Below are 19,291 nucleotides of genomic sequence, written 5' to 3'. Positions count from 1 at the left end.
CTGCTCTTAATAAGACAATTATCTTTTTTAAAATAATCAATAAAGTCGACATTTTCCGGTTGATAATAGAAATGTAATTAAGATTAATTGTAATGTCAATAGTTTATTATCATATTTATCCATCTTCTTCTCCAGCTTCATCAATTAAAATAAATATATTGATTTATATAATGGGTTATAAAATCTCTCAAATTAGATAGTCATCAAATTATACTTTTTATAGTAATTACAGTAGTTGTTTATTAACGTCTCACCAGTTATAAATACATTATATTCATAAATTATAATATACTAAGAATTAAAAAACTGTCATTCATTAAGAATTATGAGAGACGAGATGTACATTATAAAGACACAAATAAATAAGCATAGTAAAATATAAATAAAAAAACACACCTACGACGGGTATTAAAATAAATATCTACACTAGGCTAAAAATAAGAACCCATTATATAAGCATCTCAAGAGTAGACAGTCACCCAGTCTGTTGTAATACTAGTTATCTCAGATTAGTCTATCCCAAGTCTATGGTAATACTAGTTATCTCAGATAAGACTATCCTTAGTCTATGGAAATACTAGTTATCTCAGATTAGACTATCCCCAGTCTATGGAAATACTAATTATCTCAGATTAGACTATACCTAGTCTATGGAAATACTAGTTATCTCAGATTAGACTATCCCTAGTCTATAGAAATACTTGTTATCTCAGATTAGACTATACCTAGTCTATGGAAATACTTGTTATCTCAGATTAGACTATCCCTAGTCTATGGAAATACTAGTTATCTGATCATATTGTTATAATTTGTATAATACATTATAAAACCTCTCAGATTAGACAGTCGTCTAGTCTTTGGGAAAACTAGCTATATCATCATACTCTACTGACTTATACAATACACTATAAAGCCCTCCCAGATTAGACTAGCATCCAATCTAGGGATATACTCGTTATCTTATTTGTAATTTTTATGGTTTTTTTTCCTTTTTCATTTCATAGAGCAGACAGAGCTAGCAGTGAGCAAATTAAGTCCTCATCTGAATGTTTCAGAATGATTGACACTTCAAACGAGTCATTTAATGGAATTAAGCAATTATAACAGAAACGATGGCTCCCATTTATTCAGTAAGACAGAATAACCCGCCACTACCCAAGGAACTAAAAATAAAATGAATTGAAATATTACTAATGTAAGCGCAGGAGAACCGATGAGACAAACCTGCGGACAAGACAAACCTACGGACACGACAGACATTGCAAGAAATAAACAACAAATATAAAATAAAGTGAGATAATTCGGGGGATGGGGGGGGGGCAGCCGCAACCGTCGACTACACTGTACACATAACATCAGGATATTTGCTCGTTTTCGATTCCTGACACCCAAGTTCCAGAAGGATGATCGTGTAGGCGATTAAAGAGTGTTAGCAATATCGCGAAATCTAAAGTAATTTAAATAAATCATCGTAAATGTCGGCCACAAGTTATATCGCTTTCATATATCCCCAGTTCCCTCTGCACGGCGATTGAAATGTGTTTTGGTAATTGGAATATATATGACTTGGAAAAAATAAAAAGATGATAAAAACTCGCCACGACATATAATTTTTTTTATGATATCATATATATAGGTTTTTCTATACACTGTTAAAAATAATAAGGAAGTTTACGCCAATTCGGGTGGAAATTACTTGCCAGCTAAATAGGGATAACTCCTAACCTTTAGTGGTGTAAACCGATAACACCCAACTAGTGTAGAACATTACACCAATTCAGGTGGAAACTAGTTGCCACTTCCAGTAGTGTAACCTGCCTGATGCACTCAGACAGTGTAATGTTACACTTAAATAGTTTACACCCGTGGGTGTAGATTAGGCATTACCCCCCAAGGATGTTTTGTAAATTACGCTTCCATTTTAATCATTAAACCAATGCAGGTATAATTTGTTTTGTTAGATATTTATTTCAAGCCAACAACTTCTAAGTTCTATGATAATTAGTACATGTATGTATAGGGCGTTTAGCCCGACCCAGATTACATATAACCGTCGGCTACTTCGCTTCATTTTACAACGACATTAAATTGACAAATATCAAACAGACTGATTCAGATTCAACTGCTGTTGGGCAATTAGACAATCTGTATCAGTTTATAATGCTTATAAATCATGAGGAAAAATCAATACACATATCCTTACAACTTAGCTGAATAATGTGGTTTATTCATTTATGCACCTCACCTGAATTAAGAATAATCAATTAAGATATAGTACTTGGTAATATTTTGGAACATTTACTCGTCTTTAAAGAAGCTAAGTCTCTAACTCAATATTATCCAAAATCTTCAACATTGAAAATTAAATTAACATTCATGTTGTGAACTTACCGGAAAAAGATGGACTTTTGATATTCAATATTTAAGACAAAATAAACATTTTACCATTGGTACACGAATCGTGTACCATAATGCGCTTCAGCCCCAGATGTATCAAGAGACTCGAGGGACGAGGCTATACACATTGCACCAAATCAAACGGCGTATGTAGACTGGAATAACCAGACGCTAGAAATTTGCACTCGCTTGAGACTGCTGGCTTATTTTGCCAAACATAACTGATTTGAAATTGGACTAAAAACGGAAACCATTGAATGTAAATCAGTTTATATACATTCATATTACAGTATTATATGCGTTGCAACCCCCTTTTGTCAATTTCTAGGTCCCAAATGTTAGCGATTTAGCTCCTTTAAGTGTATACAAGTTAAAATAATCTATTAAGATTATTATACATGATAAAAAAAAACACTGAAATTGGAGTCCACAAACACTTTTTTAACGCAAGATACGGTGTAAAATTAACACCTTATTCGAAGGAATGTTTACCTAATAATAATTACACCTATTGGTGTAAATGCAATAAAATGCTTGTAGGGGTGTGGCTCATCCCAAACACCCGTTAGGGGCTACAATTACACCTATTCTAATGTCCAGTACTCATGAATATCGAGTACACCTTTGTATAGGATTTATTCCCCTTTGGTGTAAATGCTGTATAACACTGGTAGTGGTGTAGTTTATCCAAAACACCCCACAATTACACCTGTTCAGGTGTTCAGTGGTCATGAATATCGGTTACACTTGTTGGGTGTAGCTCTATTAGTCGGTAACCCCTTGTAAAAGTGTTACAGTTTACACTTAAATAACACTACTTATAGTTTTTAATCACACCCATTTTTAACAGTGTGCGAATCAATAAATAAAAAAGCCCACGCTAAGAATTTATCAAATATGTTTATCTATATTAATAAAGTAAAACGACTCATTCTAAGAATTTATTGACGAACAGATCTAAATTTCTATATCAAATATCTACATTAATAAAGTGAAAAGACTCGTTCTAACAATGTATTTTATCGACGAACAGGGCCGAATTTAACACTGACCTGACCCAGTGCACGTTTTTACATAGCCATTATTTTCAACCAAAGTTTTAAAACAAATTAAATATTGATGTTTAATTTAACGTCAAGGGCACCACGGATGAAATGAAATGAAATGGGGCAAACAACCTACAGTGTGCTATGAGGGAAATTTTATTTCAAAAATTCGCTTGTGCGTACGGGTCTTTAAAAGTGAGAGGAAACCGGAGGACCCGGAGAAAACCTACGAGGTTGGACAGGCGACCCTACTCCTTGTCACGTATAACCGGGGATTCGAAACCACGCCAGTTGACTCAATAACAGACCTTATGATAGAGCGCGCACGCTAACCATTCGGCCACCCCCACCCCCCGAACAGCAGCACTACGACCTCTTCTATCGAATTCCAACTGTCCGGGGTTATTTTACGTGCACACCAATTCACCCGAACGACTATCCGTTGTCCTGACAAAGAGGGGCTACGCTTCACTACAGATCGATACATCGTCATACAAATTTAAACTCATTTATAACCAAGTTGTCAAGGTTAAATCGGGACGAAAATGATTTGGAACATCAAATATAAAATGATTGGGAACATCAAATATAAAATGATTGGGAACATCAAATAATGATTGGGAACATCAAATATAAAATGATTGGGAACATCAAATATAAAATGATTGGGAACATCAAAATGGGGTTAATTAAGAAGGATACACGTCACGAGTTCTTTTACGTGTACACTGGGCCCATTGTTTCATCTCACCCAAACGACCAGACACGGTTTCTACAGGTGACAATTCAATGTAATACAATTACTGCTTATTACTGAGCGACGTTTCGAGTCGACGTCTCTATTTTTTATCACTTCAATGGAACACATTTACTGCTTATTACTGAGTGACGATTCCAACAGGACAATATATACATGTACACGACAACATTTAGTTTATCAGACACGTTTCTTTTTAGGCGTCCTTAGCACCACTGACACGGGTAGTCCACGCAGGAAAATCCCGACAAAACAAAATCACACACCCCCCCTCCACACATACACACACACACACACCCACACCCACACACACACACACACACACCTAAGATGGCTCCATAGGGGTTTTTTAGTAACCTTGGAAATGGCCGACAATCAACTTACAATGTCAGGTTAACCTAACATGAATATTAGCAGCTAATGCCGTGACATCACAAAATCTTTGATTATTTAATTAATTAATTAATCAATGTGAAAAGTTTTGATTAATCAAGTCATGGAAAAAGTACCCAGGTTCGATTAGTGCGTGATAGTAGTTCTACATGCCCCTTCTTCTTTTAAAACTAATAAATTAATCATATCTGTATTATTCCATGCAGGAAAACTTGTCAAGAAATCGCCATCAAGTATGAAACCTTGGCGCCAAAACACCTGGTTTTATAAATGTCGGTCACGTAGATAGTAATTGTCTTTAAAAAGGTTCGATGTACTTTTTAATTCAAGGTGAGGAGGGGTGGGGGGAATTGTCAAATGGTTAGGACGTGCGCGCTGTATCATAAGGCCTGTCATTGAGTTAACTGGTGAGGTTTGGATTCCCCGGTCGTACGTGATAAGGAGTAGGGTCGCGTGTCCAACCTTGTGAGTTTTCTCCGGGTCCTCCGGTTCCCTCCCACTGCTAAAGACCCCTTTGCGCAAGCAAATTATTTAAATAAAATTGAACCATATGTTAGTACCGAAATGTCCTAGATTGTGTCGAGTGGACGTTACCCCCCCCCCCCCCTTCTATATTGAGGTGCAATGTGTCACCTTCAATCGTCCATGAGAATATCCCGAGAAGCAAAGCTCCAGCGAATGCCCAGCTTACAAATTCATTAAGCACGACGTAAATCCATGACTTAAAGACTAAAAAGGTCCCCAAAACGTGAAAACATTAATTTCTTTCGGATCCTCCACCCCCACCCCCTCTCTCTCTCTCTCTCTCTCTCTCCCCCTCTCTCTCTCTCTCACACCCGCCCCACTCTATCAAGCACATATGACACGAGAAAAATCTCGAGGAAGATTTTAAGCCGGAATCTTCTGATTAGCGAGACAGTGTTCTACTCAACAAACCACCGTGGAAGATAACATGACCTATCCAATTATGTGAAGGTAATTGAATATATGTACGTTAATTTGGTGTTTCAGTCTGGAAACAATCATTAGACGAACATTTAGATTTCTACAACTCATGTAAACACATCGGATTCAAGTCAAAATAAATGAAACGAAATGAGGTTTAACGTCCTCCTGTTCTGCTCCGACTGGGTTAATGAAGACGGGTTACGCCATACAGTGTGCTATGGAGGAAATTTTGCCCGGTCAGCGGCACTACGGCCTACTCTGATATCGAATTCCAACTTCAAGGGATCTTCTTTTACGTGCACGCCAATGTGTACACGGGACCTCGGTTTTTCGTCCCATCCGAACGATTAGACAGCTGTCCTTGCCAGGCCCTCCGTCCTGACAAGGGGGGGGGGGGGCACGCCGGAAAATCTGGATGAACTTTCTCGACCAATGCAGGGATCGAACACCCGACATCCAGGCTAGCGAGCCAGCGCCTTATACCCACTTAACCACCGTGATCCCCATCAAGCATAATGTATAAAATATACATATTTATTGATACATGTATATATCTGTAATGAATTGTAAGTGTCGGAAAATATATTTAATAATTTTAATTCATGAAAATGAGCAATTCTGAAATCGGAATAGATTAATTAGTGTTTGATAAAAATAATACACATCATTTTAAATTTTTAAATAATAATGGGCCCGTAGGTTTAGTAACAAACCAAAGCACATTAAACTTTTGTCCGGGTTTGGCTTCCATAATTTGATAAAGTTACAAGGGGAATAACTCTGTTTATCCTCTTTTAATCATGGCGTCGAACACGAAGGAGAAAACACGTGTGACAGGAGAAATCGAGTTAGGATTCATTGAAGAAGCCGATAGCAATAGTTTACTGTCTCATCAGTTTCCTAGTAAAGTAGGGGGCATGCCAGCATGGCTTTCACTGAAGCCATTACCAAACCTGCAGCAGTTGAAGTGTTTGAAGTGTGGCGACCCGACTGTGTTTTTGTTACAAGTGTATGCACCGCGTGATGAGGTCGAGCAAGCCTTTCATAGGACAATGTTTATCTTTGTGTGTAGAAATCCGTCTTGTTGTGTCAGTAACACTAACAGTAATTTTCGTGTATTTAGATCTCAGTTACCGAAGATAAATGATTTTTATAGTTCCGAGCCACCAAAGGAGGGCGTGTCAAATCCGGACGATCACCCCCATGCGGGTAAATTACAACCTTTATGCATCATATGCGGTGCTGCGGGGCCTAAATTATGTGGTAGATGTCACAAAACGTCTTACTGCAGTAAACAGCACCAAACGGTCGACTGGAAGTCCATACATAAAACTATTTGTACAGACTCGGATAACGTGTCCTCACCCGGAGAAGTGAATAAACCCATGTGTTTCAAAAGTCCGAATGTTCTTTTCCCGGAATTCGATCTTGTGACGGAGCCAGAGAACTATGCGAAAACGAACGAAAAGGACGAACAAGAAAAAATGAACGAATATAAAGAATTCTTAGCATCCGAAGCAGCCAGGTCGTTGTCGGAGGATCTGGACGAGAAAGAACTTGAACGAACCGCAACTAAACAATCCGAAGACGACGAGCAGTTTTTAAAGTTTAAGGAGAGAATTCGACACGAACAACAGCAAATTCTTCGATTTGATCGCGGTGGTGAACCATTGTGGATTTCCGCCTTGAATAAACCGAGTGAAATACCTCGGTGTACTTGTGGTGCTGAACGACAATTTGAATTCCAGGTATTACCTCAGCTCTTAAATGATCTAAATGTGGATAGTTTGGGTGAGAGTATTGACTGGGGTGTTCTATGTATTTATACGTGTACAAATAGCTGCCATATTGGTAATAAATACCAGGAGGAGTATCTATGGAAACAAGACATTGTAAAACCTGATTGACAATAAATAAATATTATTTGTTATAATGCACGATTTACTGAAATCGCTTTTGTTATTTATTATATTAAATTGACGAAAAAGAAATTGTTTTTGACATTGTATCACTTTGTTATTTATGATATTAAAAAGATAATTATATAAAAAGCTATTTTCGTGGGAATTTTTTTCATTCGTGTCACGCGCTTCTTTTCATTAATGGAATTCCTTGTCATTCAAAGAAGTAATGTCAACAACTAAACCTCTCTCTCTCTCTCTCTCTCTCTCTCTCTCTCGTTTGTTCGACAGCCGCGTATATTTTCACCTAAAAGCCTTCGATCGAGATTAAGTTATGAGCGCATATCGTGCCGTGGAGAGCACCAAATGGATACAGACCACTGTTCTTTCCCACCATTTGATCAATTCAATTGAGTTCTTTGTAATTATTGTCTCCACACCCACTCCTTTGGCGATTTTGCAGGCAGGTGGGGTCGTAATAAAGACCTTATGATTCAAAGCGCATGCGTATGATTCGACCCTACACCCCTTACCAAACTTAGATTAAAATGCCGAACTTATGAATTTCATTAATTTCACCCTGGTCGAAGCCCGTGAACATTGTACATGCCTGGTATTGAACTCATAAAACAGACAATGTGATAATTTGAAAGGAATTGGCGGCCAAATATTATATGGTTAATATAATCATAAAGATTGAAGATTTTTTTTTTGTTTGTGCAAATGTAATAGTCCCTGTTCTGAAATGTATTAATAATATATTGTATTTTGAGAATAATTGGCGGCCATTTAAAAGGACACTAGGCCGTCTAATCCCCACCAGTAGGCCGGAAACCCTTGGGACACGCCTCTTGTATACTAAACAGTATTGTACTATTACATCACAATTAATTGTCGTTTTTAATGGAAATATATGGACTATTTTCTCAATGTACACTAATACCACAGCTAACTTTTCAATCACCGTTCCTAGTTGAATTAACATAGGCTAATAGAATTACTGTCTCAAGAATCCACTTACCATGTTGTCCGAATGCCTTGCAAAAACGCCATTATCTTGCTTGGCGTAAAAGCCTTAACCTTCGCCATTGGATGCCGAATGACCTGATGTTCCATGCGATTTTATTATCCAAATACGTGTCATAAAAAAACTACGGTTGTCCTTGAATTGTGCTAGAATTGTTCCATTACACAATAGAATAAAGAGAAGCATTTTACGTCTGGTGAATGATAATGATTATTTAATAGACCTGTACTTCCAGGTGTTGAAATCACGCAATCAAACAACTAAAGTTAAACTAGACAATTTCATTAATTAATTAAGAAATGGGCGGAGCTATATAAACGGGTTAAATCTAGTTAATGACTTTATTGTTGATAATAATGGCGATGTGGTCAAGATATAAATCTAGATACATTCTTTATCATATTGGTTTTTTTTTTTTCTAACCTAGACAGTTATTAATTAATTATAAAATGAAATGAAATGAAATGGGGTTTAACGTCCTACTGTTCTGTTCCGACTGGGTTAACGAAGACGAGCATACAGTGTTTAATGAGGGGAATTTTGCCCGGACAGCGACAGCCTAACCTTATATCGAATTCCTACTTGTGAGGCCCACAGTCATACACCACTGACAAAGGGAAACAGCGCCGGAAAATCCCGATGTGGTATCTCGGCCAACACAGGGATCGAACACGGTACACCCAAGTTAGCGAGCCAACGTCTTTTTTTTTTTCTTTTTTTTTTTAACAAAATGTTTATTCATGAAATATAATACATTGCATTTATAAAGATATTCTAGGATATGAATGGTACAATAATTAAGAAATGGGGTTTAACGTCCACTCGACACAAACTAGGTCATTTCGGGACTAACATATGGTTTAATTTTATTTACATAATTCGCTTGCGCGTAGGGGTCTTTAGCAGTGGGAGGAAACCGGAGGACCCGGAGAAAACCCACGAGGTTGGACAGATGACCCAACTCCTTGTCACAGCAGTGTTTAAGTTTTATGTACATAATTTTAAAAAAAAATTCTTTAGAATTCAGATTTGTAGTAAGGTATCTAACAACAAAGTAATAAAGGAACTATTTAAAATTTGCAAATCGACTATGAGCGTTCGGAGGAAACCTGTTCTCGAAGGGCGAAAGGCTTGAAAGGTTACTCACTGGGCCACCGCGATTCCTAATTAATTATGAATTCGTGGAGTTATATAAACCGGAATGGATAATAATACACTGTTAATTATAAAATTGCTGACCTATACGTAAAAGTAAAGAATTTGTTCTTTAAATTTTCTTAACCTTGGCGCTGACCCTTACCCTCTTTTGGCGATGTTGTGCAATGCAGGCAATACCACGGGTGAATTGCTTGGGTATAATCTTTCTCGTGTTTGTGATTCTTGTCCTTTTACTGTTTAACGAGGATTGTGTCTTGTTGTTGTTGTTAGTGGTTTACGTCCGCTTCCACCGAAGGTGATATCGCAGACAAGTTTTCTTATCGTCATTATTATCTTAGCTCACGTACAGGGGTCTTTCCTGTTGGAGGAAACCGGAGTAAACCCACGAAGTTGAGAAGGCGCCCCTATCTCCAAGCCACATACGCTCACACCAGGGATCGAAACCCCAACCGTAAGCCAGAGATGTCCGGCCAGCTAGACCACTAGGCCATCCCAACCCCCTTATAATGTGATATTCGTTCAGATGGGATGAAAAACCGAGGTACCGTATCATGCCATAACGTGTACCACGGCGCTGGCATTGTTATTTTTCCAGCTGCCGACTCAAGAGATATATCTCTGGCATCACCAACGACAGTCGGTTTTTTTTTGTTTTTTTTTTTGGTTTTTTACTTTTAGTTAAATATCAGGGATCCCAACAACAGTCGCCGATAATTTATCGGGGTCTTACAGTGTCGGTTAATCGATTATCATGAATTATAACCGACATATAACCGTTAGTGTGTGTCTCGACAATAAAATTTGTTTAATGTTCACTAGTTTATAATTACCATCGTAATGGCTACTTTAATAATTAATGTAGGTCATTTTAAACAATGTCTATTACCATTATCAGCAATTCTAAAAATGCCAGAGGATCCGCACTGTTCTCTCCATAACACAGACAGGCAGATAATCTATGCCTCTGGAACCACTTCCTTTATCCCTAATAAACCATAATTTAACCAGTTCTGGTAGATTGTTATTAACCTTTCAAAGCACAAACATCCCACAATATCGGTGAAGAGAGAGAGAGAGAGAGAGAGAGAGAGAGAGAGAAATGTGGTTTAACGTCAACTCGACACAAACTAGGTCATTTCGGGACTAACACATGGTTCAATTTTATTTCAATAATTCGCTTGCGCGTATGGGTCTTTTGTAGTGGGAGGAAATCGACGGACCCGAGGAAAACCCACGAGGTTGGCAATATTGGTGGAAATGAAATGAAATGAAATGGGGTTTAACGTCCTACTATTCTGCTCCGAACTGGGCTAATGAAGACGGGCATACGCAATACAGTGTGCTATGAGGGAAATTTTGCCCGGACAGCGGCCAATATTGGTGGAATAGATTCCTAATACCATACACAACTTTCATTAAGTTTAAATTCTATTTGATAGAACAATATTATCAAATTTAAGTTATGGCCGTTTAAAGTTTGGGTTAGTTTGTGTCAAGTGGGCAAATAAAACAAAACTAATTCTGTCATCTTTTATGTATAAGGCGTACCATTCTTTGAGATATTTTTTATGATCGCATGTGCTTAATTACATAACAGCGGTCTTGAGATGCATTATACAAGATTTAGATAAAGAGTTGGCCGACCTTGCCGTAATAGTTTCAAATAGATAAAACAAATTGATTTCAGTCACATTACTTCTAGGCGAAGCCATGATTGTTTTTAGTTTATGACGTCGACAATCTCCGCCCGTCTTTCCGTTCACATTAGTTTGAGGACAGTTTACTGGTCATATTTATTGTTTGTATTTGGAGAGAGAGAGAGAGAGATATGGGGTTTAACATCCACTCGACACAAACTAGGTCATTTCGGGACTAACATTTGGTTTAATTTTATTTACATAATTCGCTTGCGCGTAGGGGTCTTTAGCAGTGGGAGGAAACCGGAGGACCCAGAGAAAACCCACGAGGTTGGACAGGCGACCCTACTCCTTGCCACGTACAACCGGGGATTCGAAACCACGCCAGTCGACTCAATGACAGACTTTATGATACAGCGCGCGCACGCTAACCATTCAGCCATTCGTCCATCCAACCCCCTTTTTGTATTTGGTCTTCTGAGACCTATCTGTACAATCTGGCATAATGTGCCTTAAATCAGAATGTTCAGTAGAGTCCATAATGTCCTCATATTCTGAACTCTGACCAATAATGTCTGGACCTGAGCTCTGACCAGTATTGTATCTTAGAGCATGACGTTAGATTAAGAAAATAGGCACAGAATCGGTCTATAATCATTAATAATAAATACTTATAACCATCGTCTTTCTGCCATCAGTCTATCGACTATTATAATAACTATTGAATATGCGAGAGAAAGAGAGAGATAGATTAACGTCCACGCGACACAAACTAGGTTATTTCTGAGAGAGAGAGAGAGAGAGAGAGAGGGGGTGGTAACGTCCACTCGACATAAACTAGGTCATTTAGAGACTAACATATGGTTCAATTCTATTTCAAAAATACGCTTCTTAGCTGTGGGAGGAAACCAGTTGGACAGGTGGCCCTACTCCTTGTCACGTACACCCACCCCCTCCCTCAACTAGACTAGTAAAGTAAGAAAGGGAGTTTAACGTCCTACTGTTCTGCACTGACTGGTCTGATGAAGACGGGCATACGCCATACATCCTTCGCTACGGCCTGTTATATATTATTCCAAAAGCCAAGGGATCTTTTACGTATAGCCTAAAGTGCATACAGGACCTCGGTTTTTCGTCCCATGCAATGTCCTTGGCTCTGGCCCTCCGTCCTGTACCACTGACAAGGGACCTCCAACGTCTTACTCACAGGGAGACTGCGGCTCTTCGTTTTTAATAACGGATCCGAAAGTTTCAGATTTGGGTGTTGGAATGGCCTAGCGATCTAAATTATCGCGCTTCGGACTCTAGTCGGTCAGTCACCTGTGGCTTGCGGTCATAGTTTCGATCTCTGTTGTGCGCGTGTGTGACTTAGAGATGCGTGCGCCTTCTCAACCTCCGGTTTCCTCCCACGGGAAAGACAACTTGTTTTACCCGGTTTTTTTTCTCCATATTTTACATCAAAATTTTAAGCTTACCTGTGCTGCTAGCCAGGAATTAAACCCATCCACAAACTCCATACTGGACGTCCATCAATGATTATCGCAATATGAAATAAACCTATAACACTATCTATCATTCTCGCTGAGGTAGAAATGTTTTTATGGTACTAAGGGACTTCTACTTTGTTTAAACATTATTGACGTTTTCTTCTGCTATTAAAAGGTCGGATTGGAACATTCCATGGATCATTTATTTTCCCATTATTGGATAAAACATTCCTTAATTAAATATGTATGTCAGTATCACCAAAATCTATATTCATATCCGTTTCATTATAATAGGTTCTAGCTTGTGTATATCGAAGATAACAAACCATGTTATATGTCGACAGCAAATCCAGTAGAACAAATTAAAAGTCACGAATGGCATTATGGCAAAGAGAGAGAGAGAGAGAGAGAGAGAGAGAGAGAGGGAGAGAGGGAGGATAACTTCTACACTAGGTCATTATACAGTGGAATTACATTTTTACTAAATCGAAGGCACACATGATTTGTCAATTTTATGTTTTGAGAGCAAATCCAGCACAACAAATTAAAACGTCATCATTGTCAATGTGGCTTGTGTTGTTGTTCTTAGTGTTTAACGTCCGCTTCCACCGAAGGTGATATCGCAGACAAGTTGTCTTATTTTTATTTCCTTATTATCTTAGTGCAAGCATTTGCTGTGGGAGGAAACCGGAGTACTCGGAGTAAAACCACGAGGTTGAGAAGCCACCCTTATCTCCATGCCACATACACTTACACCAAGGACCGAAACCACGACCGCAAGCCAGGGGTGACCGGCAAGCGAGGGGTGACCGGCAAGCGAGGGGTGGCCGGCAAGCGAGGGGTCGAAGCGCGACCCTCTAGACCACTGTATGGCGTATGTCCGTCTTCATTAGCCCAGTTAAGAGCGAGAGAGAGAGAGAGAGATATGGGGTTTAACGTCCACTTGACACAAACTAGGTCATTTCGGGACTAACATATGGTTTAATTTTTATTTCAATAATTCGCTTGCGCGTAGGGGTCTTTAGCAGTGGGAGGAAACCGGAGGACCCGGAGAAAACCAACTAGGTTGGACAGGCGACCCTACCAGTTAGGAGCAGAACAGTAGGTCGTTAAACTCCATTTCGTTTCATTTACAAAACAGTCGTACCCATTGGGTTTTTAGTGTTTAAAGTTTAACGTCCGCTTCCACCAAGGGTGATATCGAAGACGAGTTATCTTATTTTCATTTTCTTATTATCTTAGCGCACGCGCAGGGGCATTTCCTGTGGGAGGAAACCGGGGTACCCTGGGTAAACCCACGAGATTCAGAAGGTGCCCCTATCTCCAAGCCATATACATTCACACCAGGGATCAAAATCCACGACCGCAAGCCAGGGGTGACTGGCAAGCTAGAGCTCGAAGCGCGGCACTCTAGACCACTAGGCCATCCCAACCCACATACGCAATCACAAATCTGTTTAGCCTATCTATTCACAAATCCAGCACAACAAGAACAAATCGCAACACTCAATATTACGGTACTTGGCAAATTCACATAAATAATGCACATATGAGATGAATGAGCCTTGTTTCTCAACATGGGTATAGTTTGACAATCTCTCTTATTTCTTATTTTATTGTTTGAATAAAACACGTCGACTTTACAGAAAGATGACCTGGATATCAACACTTTAGGGATTGTCGTTGATCGACAGGGAAAATAATCTTGAAATAATTAATTGATTTATTCAATAAAAGGTAAAGAAACATGAGACATACTCTAAATCTATATAAAAAAATAAATGATAAAGTTATATAAAACAAAATGTCGATTTGTGTTTTGTAAAACAAAATGTGTAATTTCAATCTAATTAAAATACAGATTTGTATTTCGTTTCGTTTTTTAATACTTTCGATGGCCTGAATTACATGAAGATTAGACCGGTTGTACTGGAAGGTCACGTCAGGGGTCGCACGGCGGCTTTTGACTTTATGACGTCATACATTGATTAACCAATTAGCGTTGACGGTTTCTAGTGGTTCACATCATCCAGAACGCGGGTTATATAGCAACTCTTCCAGATTCTAGTGTAGTAAAGACAAGTAAAACAATATTTTGAACTATAAAAAATGAAACGAAATAATATCTGTTTTAATCAGACTGGAAAAGTCGTATCATAGTGGGCGTATTATAAGTCAGTGAGTTATAACATAGTAGGCCTACTATATATTATAAGTCAATGGGTTATAATTGTTTTATATCATAGTAGGCGTACTATATATTATAAGTCAGTGAGTTATAATAGTTTTGTGTCATGTAATGGAAGTACTATATAGTATAAGTCAATGAGTTATAACTGTTTTGTATCATATTGGACGTACCATATATTATAAGTCAGTTTTATATCATATCGGCGTACTGTATAGTATAAGTCAATGAGTTATAACTCTTTTATATCATATTTGGCGTAGTATCTATTACAAGTTAGTGAGTTATAACAGTTTTGTATCATGTAGTGGGCGTACTATATATTATAAGTCAATGAGTTATAACAGTTTTATCTATGTTGAGGTATAAAAAGAGTCAATATTCCCAATTGCTATATTATAGATTTTGTTAAGAGAACTAAACATATAGAATAGTACCAATACTATCTATTTTACATTACACTGAATTATAGACCATTAACACGTATACTCTCCTGGGGCGAATACAATCCTATTCTATCGTCCTATCGGTCAACATGTCGACTGTCAAGTCATTTCACTAATATACTGAGACGCAATGAAAACGCACCACCACTTACATAAATGGATTTGAGTGATTTACGTATATCTTGCAATTCTGAATGTAACAACATCAAGTGATGTTTTGATTTTCACGTAAGCGCACAAAGAATCAAATTTATCAAAGACAAAAATTTAATTTGACAGTGGCCTGTTTCGCGAAATTTAAACTAAGATAAAATCCAAATTTTAGTAATTTGATTGGACAATATTAGATTGATTTGAGTGCTTAGCCAATCAAATTTAAGTATCTACCAAAATTTGGATTTTATCTTTAGTTACAATTTCGTGAAACAGGGCCCTGAATGTTAAAAATGACGATTTTATGATGCCGAAATGTGGGTCAGTACAACGAGCACTCATTTTGAGGCTTATCTCCTGAGTCAAGTGACGCTCTATGCTATGTTTGGATGATATTGAGTTGTACACACACGTTACTGATTTCTGATTTTGCCCCTTGTGACTACGTTCCTGAATCGTGCTATGTGCAGGCTACAATCAAGCCAAAAATCACATTTTCAGCTGCATCGTGTATGTCTCACCAGAACTTCCGGTCAAATTGGTAGTGTGTTTTCGTTGCGTTTCTGTATATTAGTGAAATCAGAGAAGCATTGGGCAAGGTTGCTAAATGTATGTGATTACCCATGAAGACCCGAGTTAGAAAGCCAGATATAATATATATTACCCTAACCCTAACCCTTACCCACGAAGGCCCGAGTTAGAAAGCCAGATATGATATTACCCATGGGGGCCCGAGTAAGCAAGATAAACTTTATCTGTGTAAATTGTTTGGGTTGTTTTTTTTTTCAGGATGAAATCTCTATTATTATTTGGTCATTGTTTATTGGAATAGATAATGGTATGTAATTAACTCTCTAGTGACTATATACCACTCAAACTGACTATAGCCAGTTTTGTGACTGGTCAATAATTTTATAGAATTTTACTGACAACTCATCTATTCACCCTAACACAGTGATAATTAATATGACATATAGTAACGGTCAATACATCTCTTTTAACTCCTAGATAATCACTAGTACCAACATTGAGAGAGAGAGAGAGAGAGAGAGAGGGTAACGTCCACTCGACACAAACTAGGTCATTTCGGGACTAACATATGGTGATATTTTTTATTTCAATAATTCGCTTGCGCGCGTAGGGGTCTTTAGCAGTGGGGGGAAACCGGTGGACCCGGAGAAAACCCACTAGGTTGGACAGGCGACAGTACTCCTTGTCATGTACAACCGGGGAATCGAAACCACGCCAGTTGACTCAATGACAGACCTCATGATACATACAGGACCTCGGTTTTTCGTCCCATGCAATGTCCTTGGCTCTGGCCCTCCGTCCTGTACCACTGACAAGGGACCTCCAACGTCTTACTCACAGGGAGACTGCGGCTCTTCGTTTTTAATAACGGATCCGAAAGTTTCAGATTTGGGTGTTGGAATGGCCTAGCGATCTAAATTATCGCGCTTCGGACTCTAGTCGGTCAGTCACCTGTGGCTTGCGGTCATAGTTTCGATCTCTGTTGTGCGCGTGTGTGACTTAGCGATGCGTGCGCCTTCTCAACCTCCGGTTTCCTCCCACGGGAAAGACAACTTGTTTTACCCGGTTTTTTTTCTCCATATTTTACATCAAAATTTTAAGCTTACCTGTGCTGCTAGCCAGGAATTAAACCCATCCACAAACTCCATACTGGACGTCCATCAATGATTATCGCAATATGAAATAAACCTATAACACTATCTATCATTCTCGCTGAGGTAGAAATGTTTTTATGGTACTAAGGGACTTCTACTTTGTTTAAACATTATTGACGTTTTCTTCTGCTATTAAAAGGTCGGATTGGAACATTCCATGGATCATTTATTTTCCCATTATTGGATAAAACATTCCTTAATTAAATATGTATGTCAGTATCACCAAAATCTATATTCATATCCGTTTCATTATAATAGGTTCTAGCTTGTGTATATCGAAGATAACAAACCATGTTATATGTCGACAGCAAATCCAGTAGAACAAATTAAAAGTCACGAATGGCATTATGGCAAAGAGAGAGAGAGAGAGAGAGAGAGGGAGAGAGGGAGGATAACTTCTACACTAGGTCATTATACAGTGGAATTACATTTTTACTAAATCGAAGGCACACATGATTTGTCAATTTTATGTTTTGAGAGCAAATCCAGCACAACAAATTAAAACGTCATCATTGTCAATGTGGCTTGTGTTGTTGTTCTTAGTGTTTAACGTCCGCTTCCACCGAAGGTGATATCGCAGACAAGTTGTCTTATTTTTATTTCCTTATTATCTTAGTGCAAGCATTTGCTGTGGGAGGAAACCGGAGTACTCGGAGTAAAACCACGAGGTTGAGAAGCCACCCTTATCTCCATGCCACATACACTTACACCAAGGACCGAAACCACGACCGCAAGCCAGGGGTGACCGGCAAGCGAGGGGTGACCGGCAAGCGAGGGGTGGCCGGCAAGCGAGGGGTCGAAGCGCGACCCTCTAGACCACTGTATGGCGTATGTCCGTCTTCATTAGCCCAGTTAAGAGCGAGAGAGAGAGAGAGAGATATGGGGTTTAACGTCCACTTGACACAAACTAGGTCATTTCGGGACTAACATATGGTTTAATTTTTATTTCAATAATTCGCTTGCGCGTAGGGGTCTTTAGCAGTGGGAGGAAACCGGAGGACCCGGAGAAAACCAACTAGGTTGGACAGGCGACCCTACCAGTTAGGAGCAGAACAGTAGGTCGTTAAACTCCATTTCGTTTCATTTACAAAACAGTCGTACCCATTGGGTTTTTAGTGTTTAAAGTTTAACGTCCGCTTCCACCAAGGGTGATATCGAAGACGAGTTATCTTATTTTCATTTTCTTATTATCTTAGCGCACGCGCAGGGGCATTTCCTGTGGGAGGAAACCGGGGTACCCTGGGTAAACCCACGAGATTCAGAAGGTGCCCCTATCTCCAAGCCATATACATTCACACCAGGGATCAAAATCCACGACCGCAAGCCAGGGGTGACTGGCAAGCTAGAGCTCGAAGCGCGGCACTCTAGACCACTAGGCCATCCCAACCCACATACGCAATCACAAATCTGTTTAGCCTATCTATTCACAAATCCAGCACAACAAGAACAAATCGCAACACTCAATATTACGGTACTTGGCAAATTCACATAAATAATGCACATATGAGATGAATGAGCCTTGTTTCTCAACATGGGTATAGTTTGACAATCTCTCTTATTTCTTATTTTATTGTTTGAATAAAACACGTCGACTTTACAGAAAGATGACCTGGATATCAACACTTTAGGGATTGTCGTTGATCGACAGGGAAAATAATCTTGAAATAATTAATTGATTTATTCAATAAAAGGTAAAGAAACATGAGACATACTCTAAATCTATATAAAAAAATAAATGATAAAGTTATATAAAACAAAATGTCGATTTGTGTTTTGTAAAACAAAATGTGTAATTTCAATCTAATTAAAATACAGATCTGTATTTCGTTTCGTTTTTTAATACTTTCGATGGCCTGAATTACATGAAGATCTGACCAGTTGTACTGGAAGGTCACGTCAGGGGTCGTACGGCGGCTTTTGACTTTATGACGTCAGACATTGATTAATCAATCAGCGTTGACGGTTTCTAGTGGTTTACCCACAGTTCCGTGCATCGCACGCCAAGAACTCGCCGTCACAGACCGTTTCGTGGACTAATCCCTCATATCATCCAGAACGCGGGTTATAT

At 38.7% G+C, this 19,291-nt stretch overlaps 2 protein-coding genes across 4 annotated transcripts in view; one reads left to right on the top strand and one right to left on the bottom strand.

Annotated features, from left to right (window-relative positions):
* Positions 1–19,291, bottom strand: part of LOC126824549 (double-stranded RNA-specific adenosine deaminase) — a 120,607-nt gene that overhangs the window by 50,413 nt on the left and 50,903 nt on the right. The gene's annotated exons all lie outside the window — the stretch shown is intronic.
* Positions 6,319–7,474, top strand: LOC126824552 (programmed cell death protein 2). The gene has a single exon (XM_050553789.1). It carries the CDS (start codon positions 6,342–6,344, stop codon positions 7,446–7,448), a length of 1,107 nt encoding a protein of 368 aa, XP_050409746.1. The 5' UTR covers positions 6,319–6,341; the 3' UTR covers positions 7,449–7,474.

This window comes from Patella vulgata, chromosome 6, assembly GCF_932274485.2.
Source record: "Patella vulgata chromosome 6, xgPatVulg1.2, whole genome shotgun sequence".
In the NCBI taxonomy this organism is placed as follows: domain Eukaryota; kingdom Metazoa; phylum Mollusca; class Gastropoda; family Patellidae; genus Patella; species Patella vulgata.
Note: the sequence above shows the minus strand (reverse complement) of the source record. Positions and strands in the feature narration are given on the sequence as shown.

Excerpts from the sequence above, each read along its gene's own strand:
- LOC126824552 (XM_050553789.1), top strand. The coding sequence starts at position 6,342 with ATGGCGTCGAACACGAAGGAGAAAACACGTGTGACAGGAGAAATCGAG.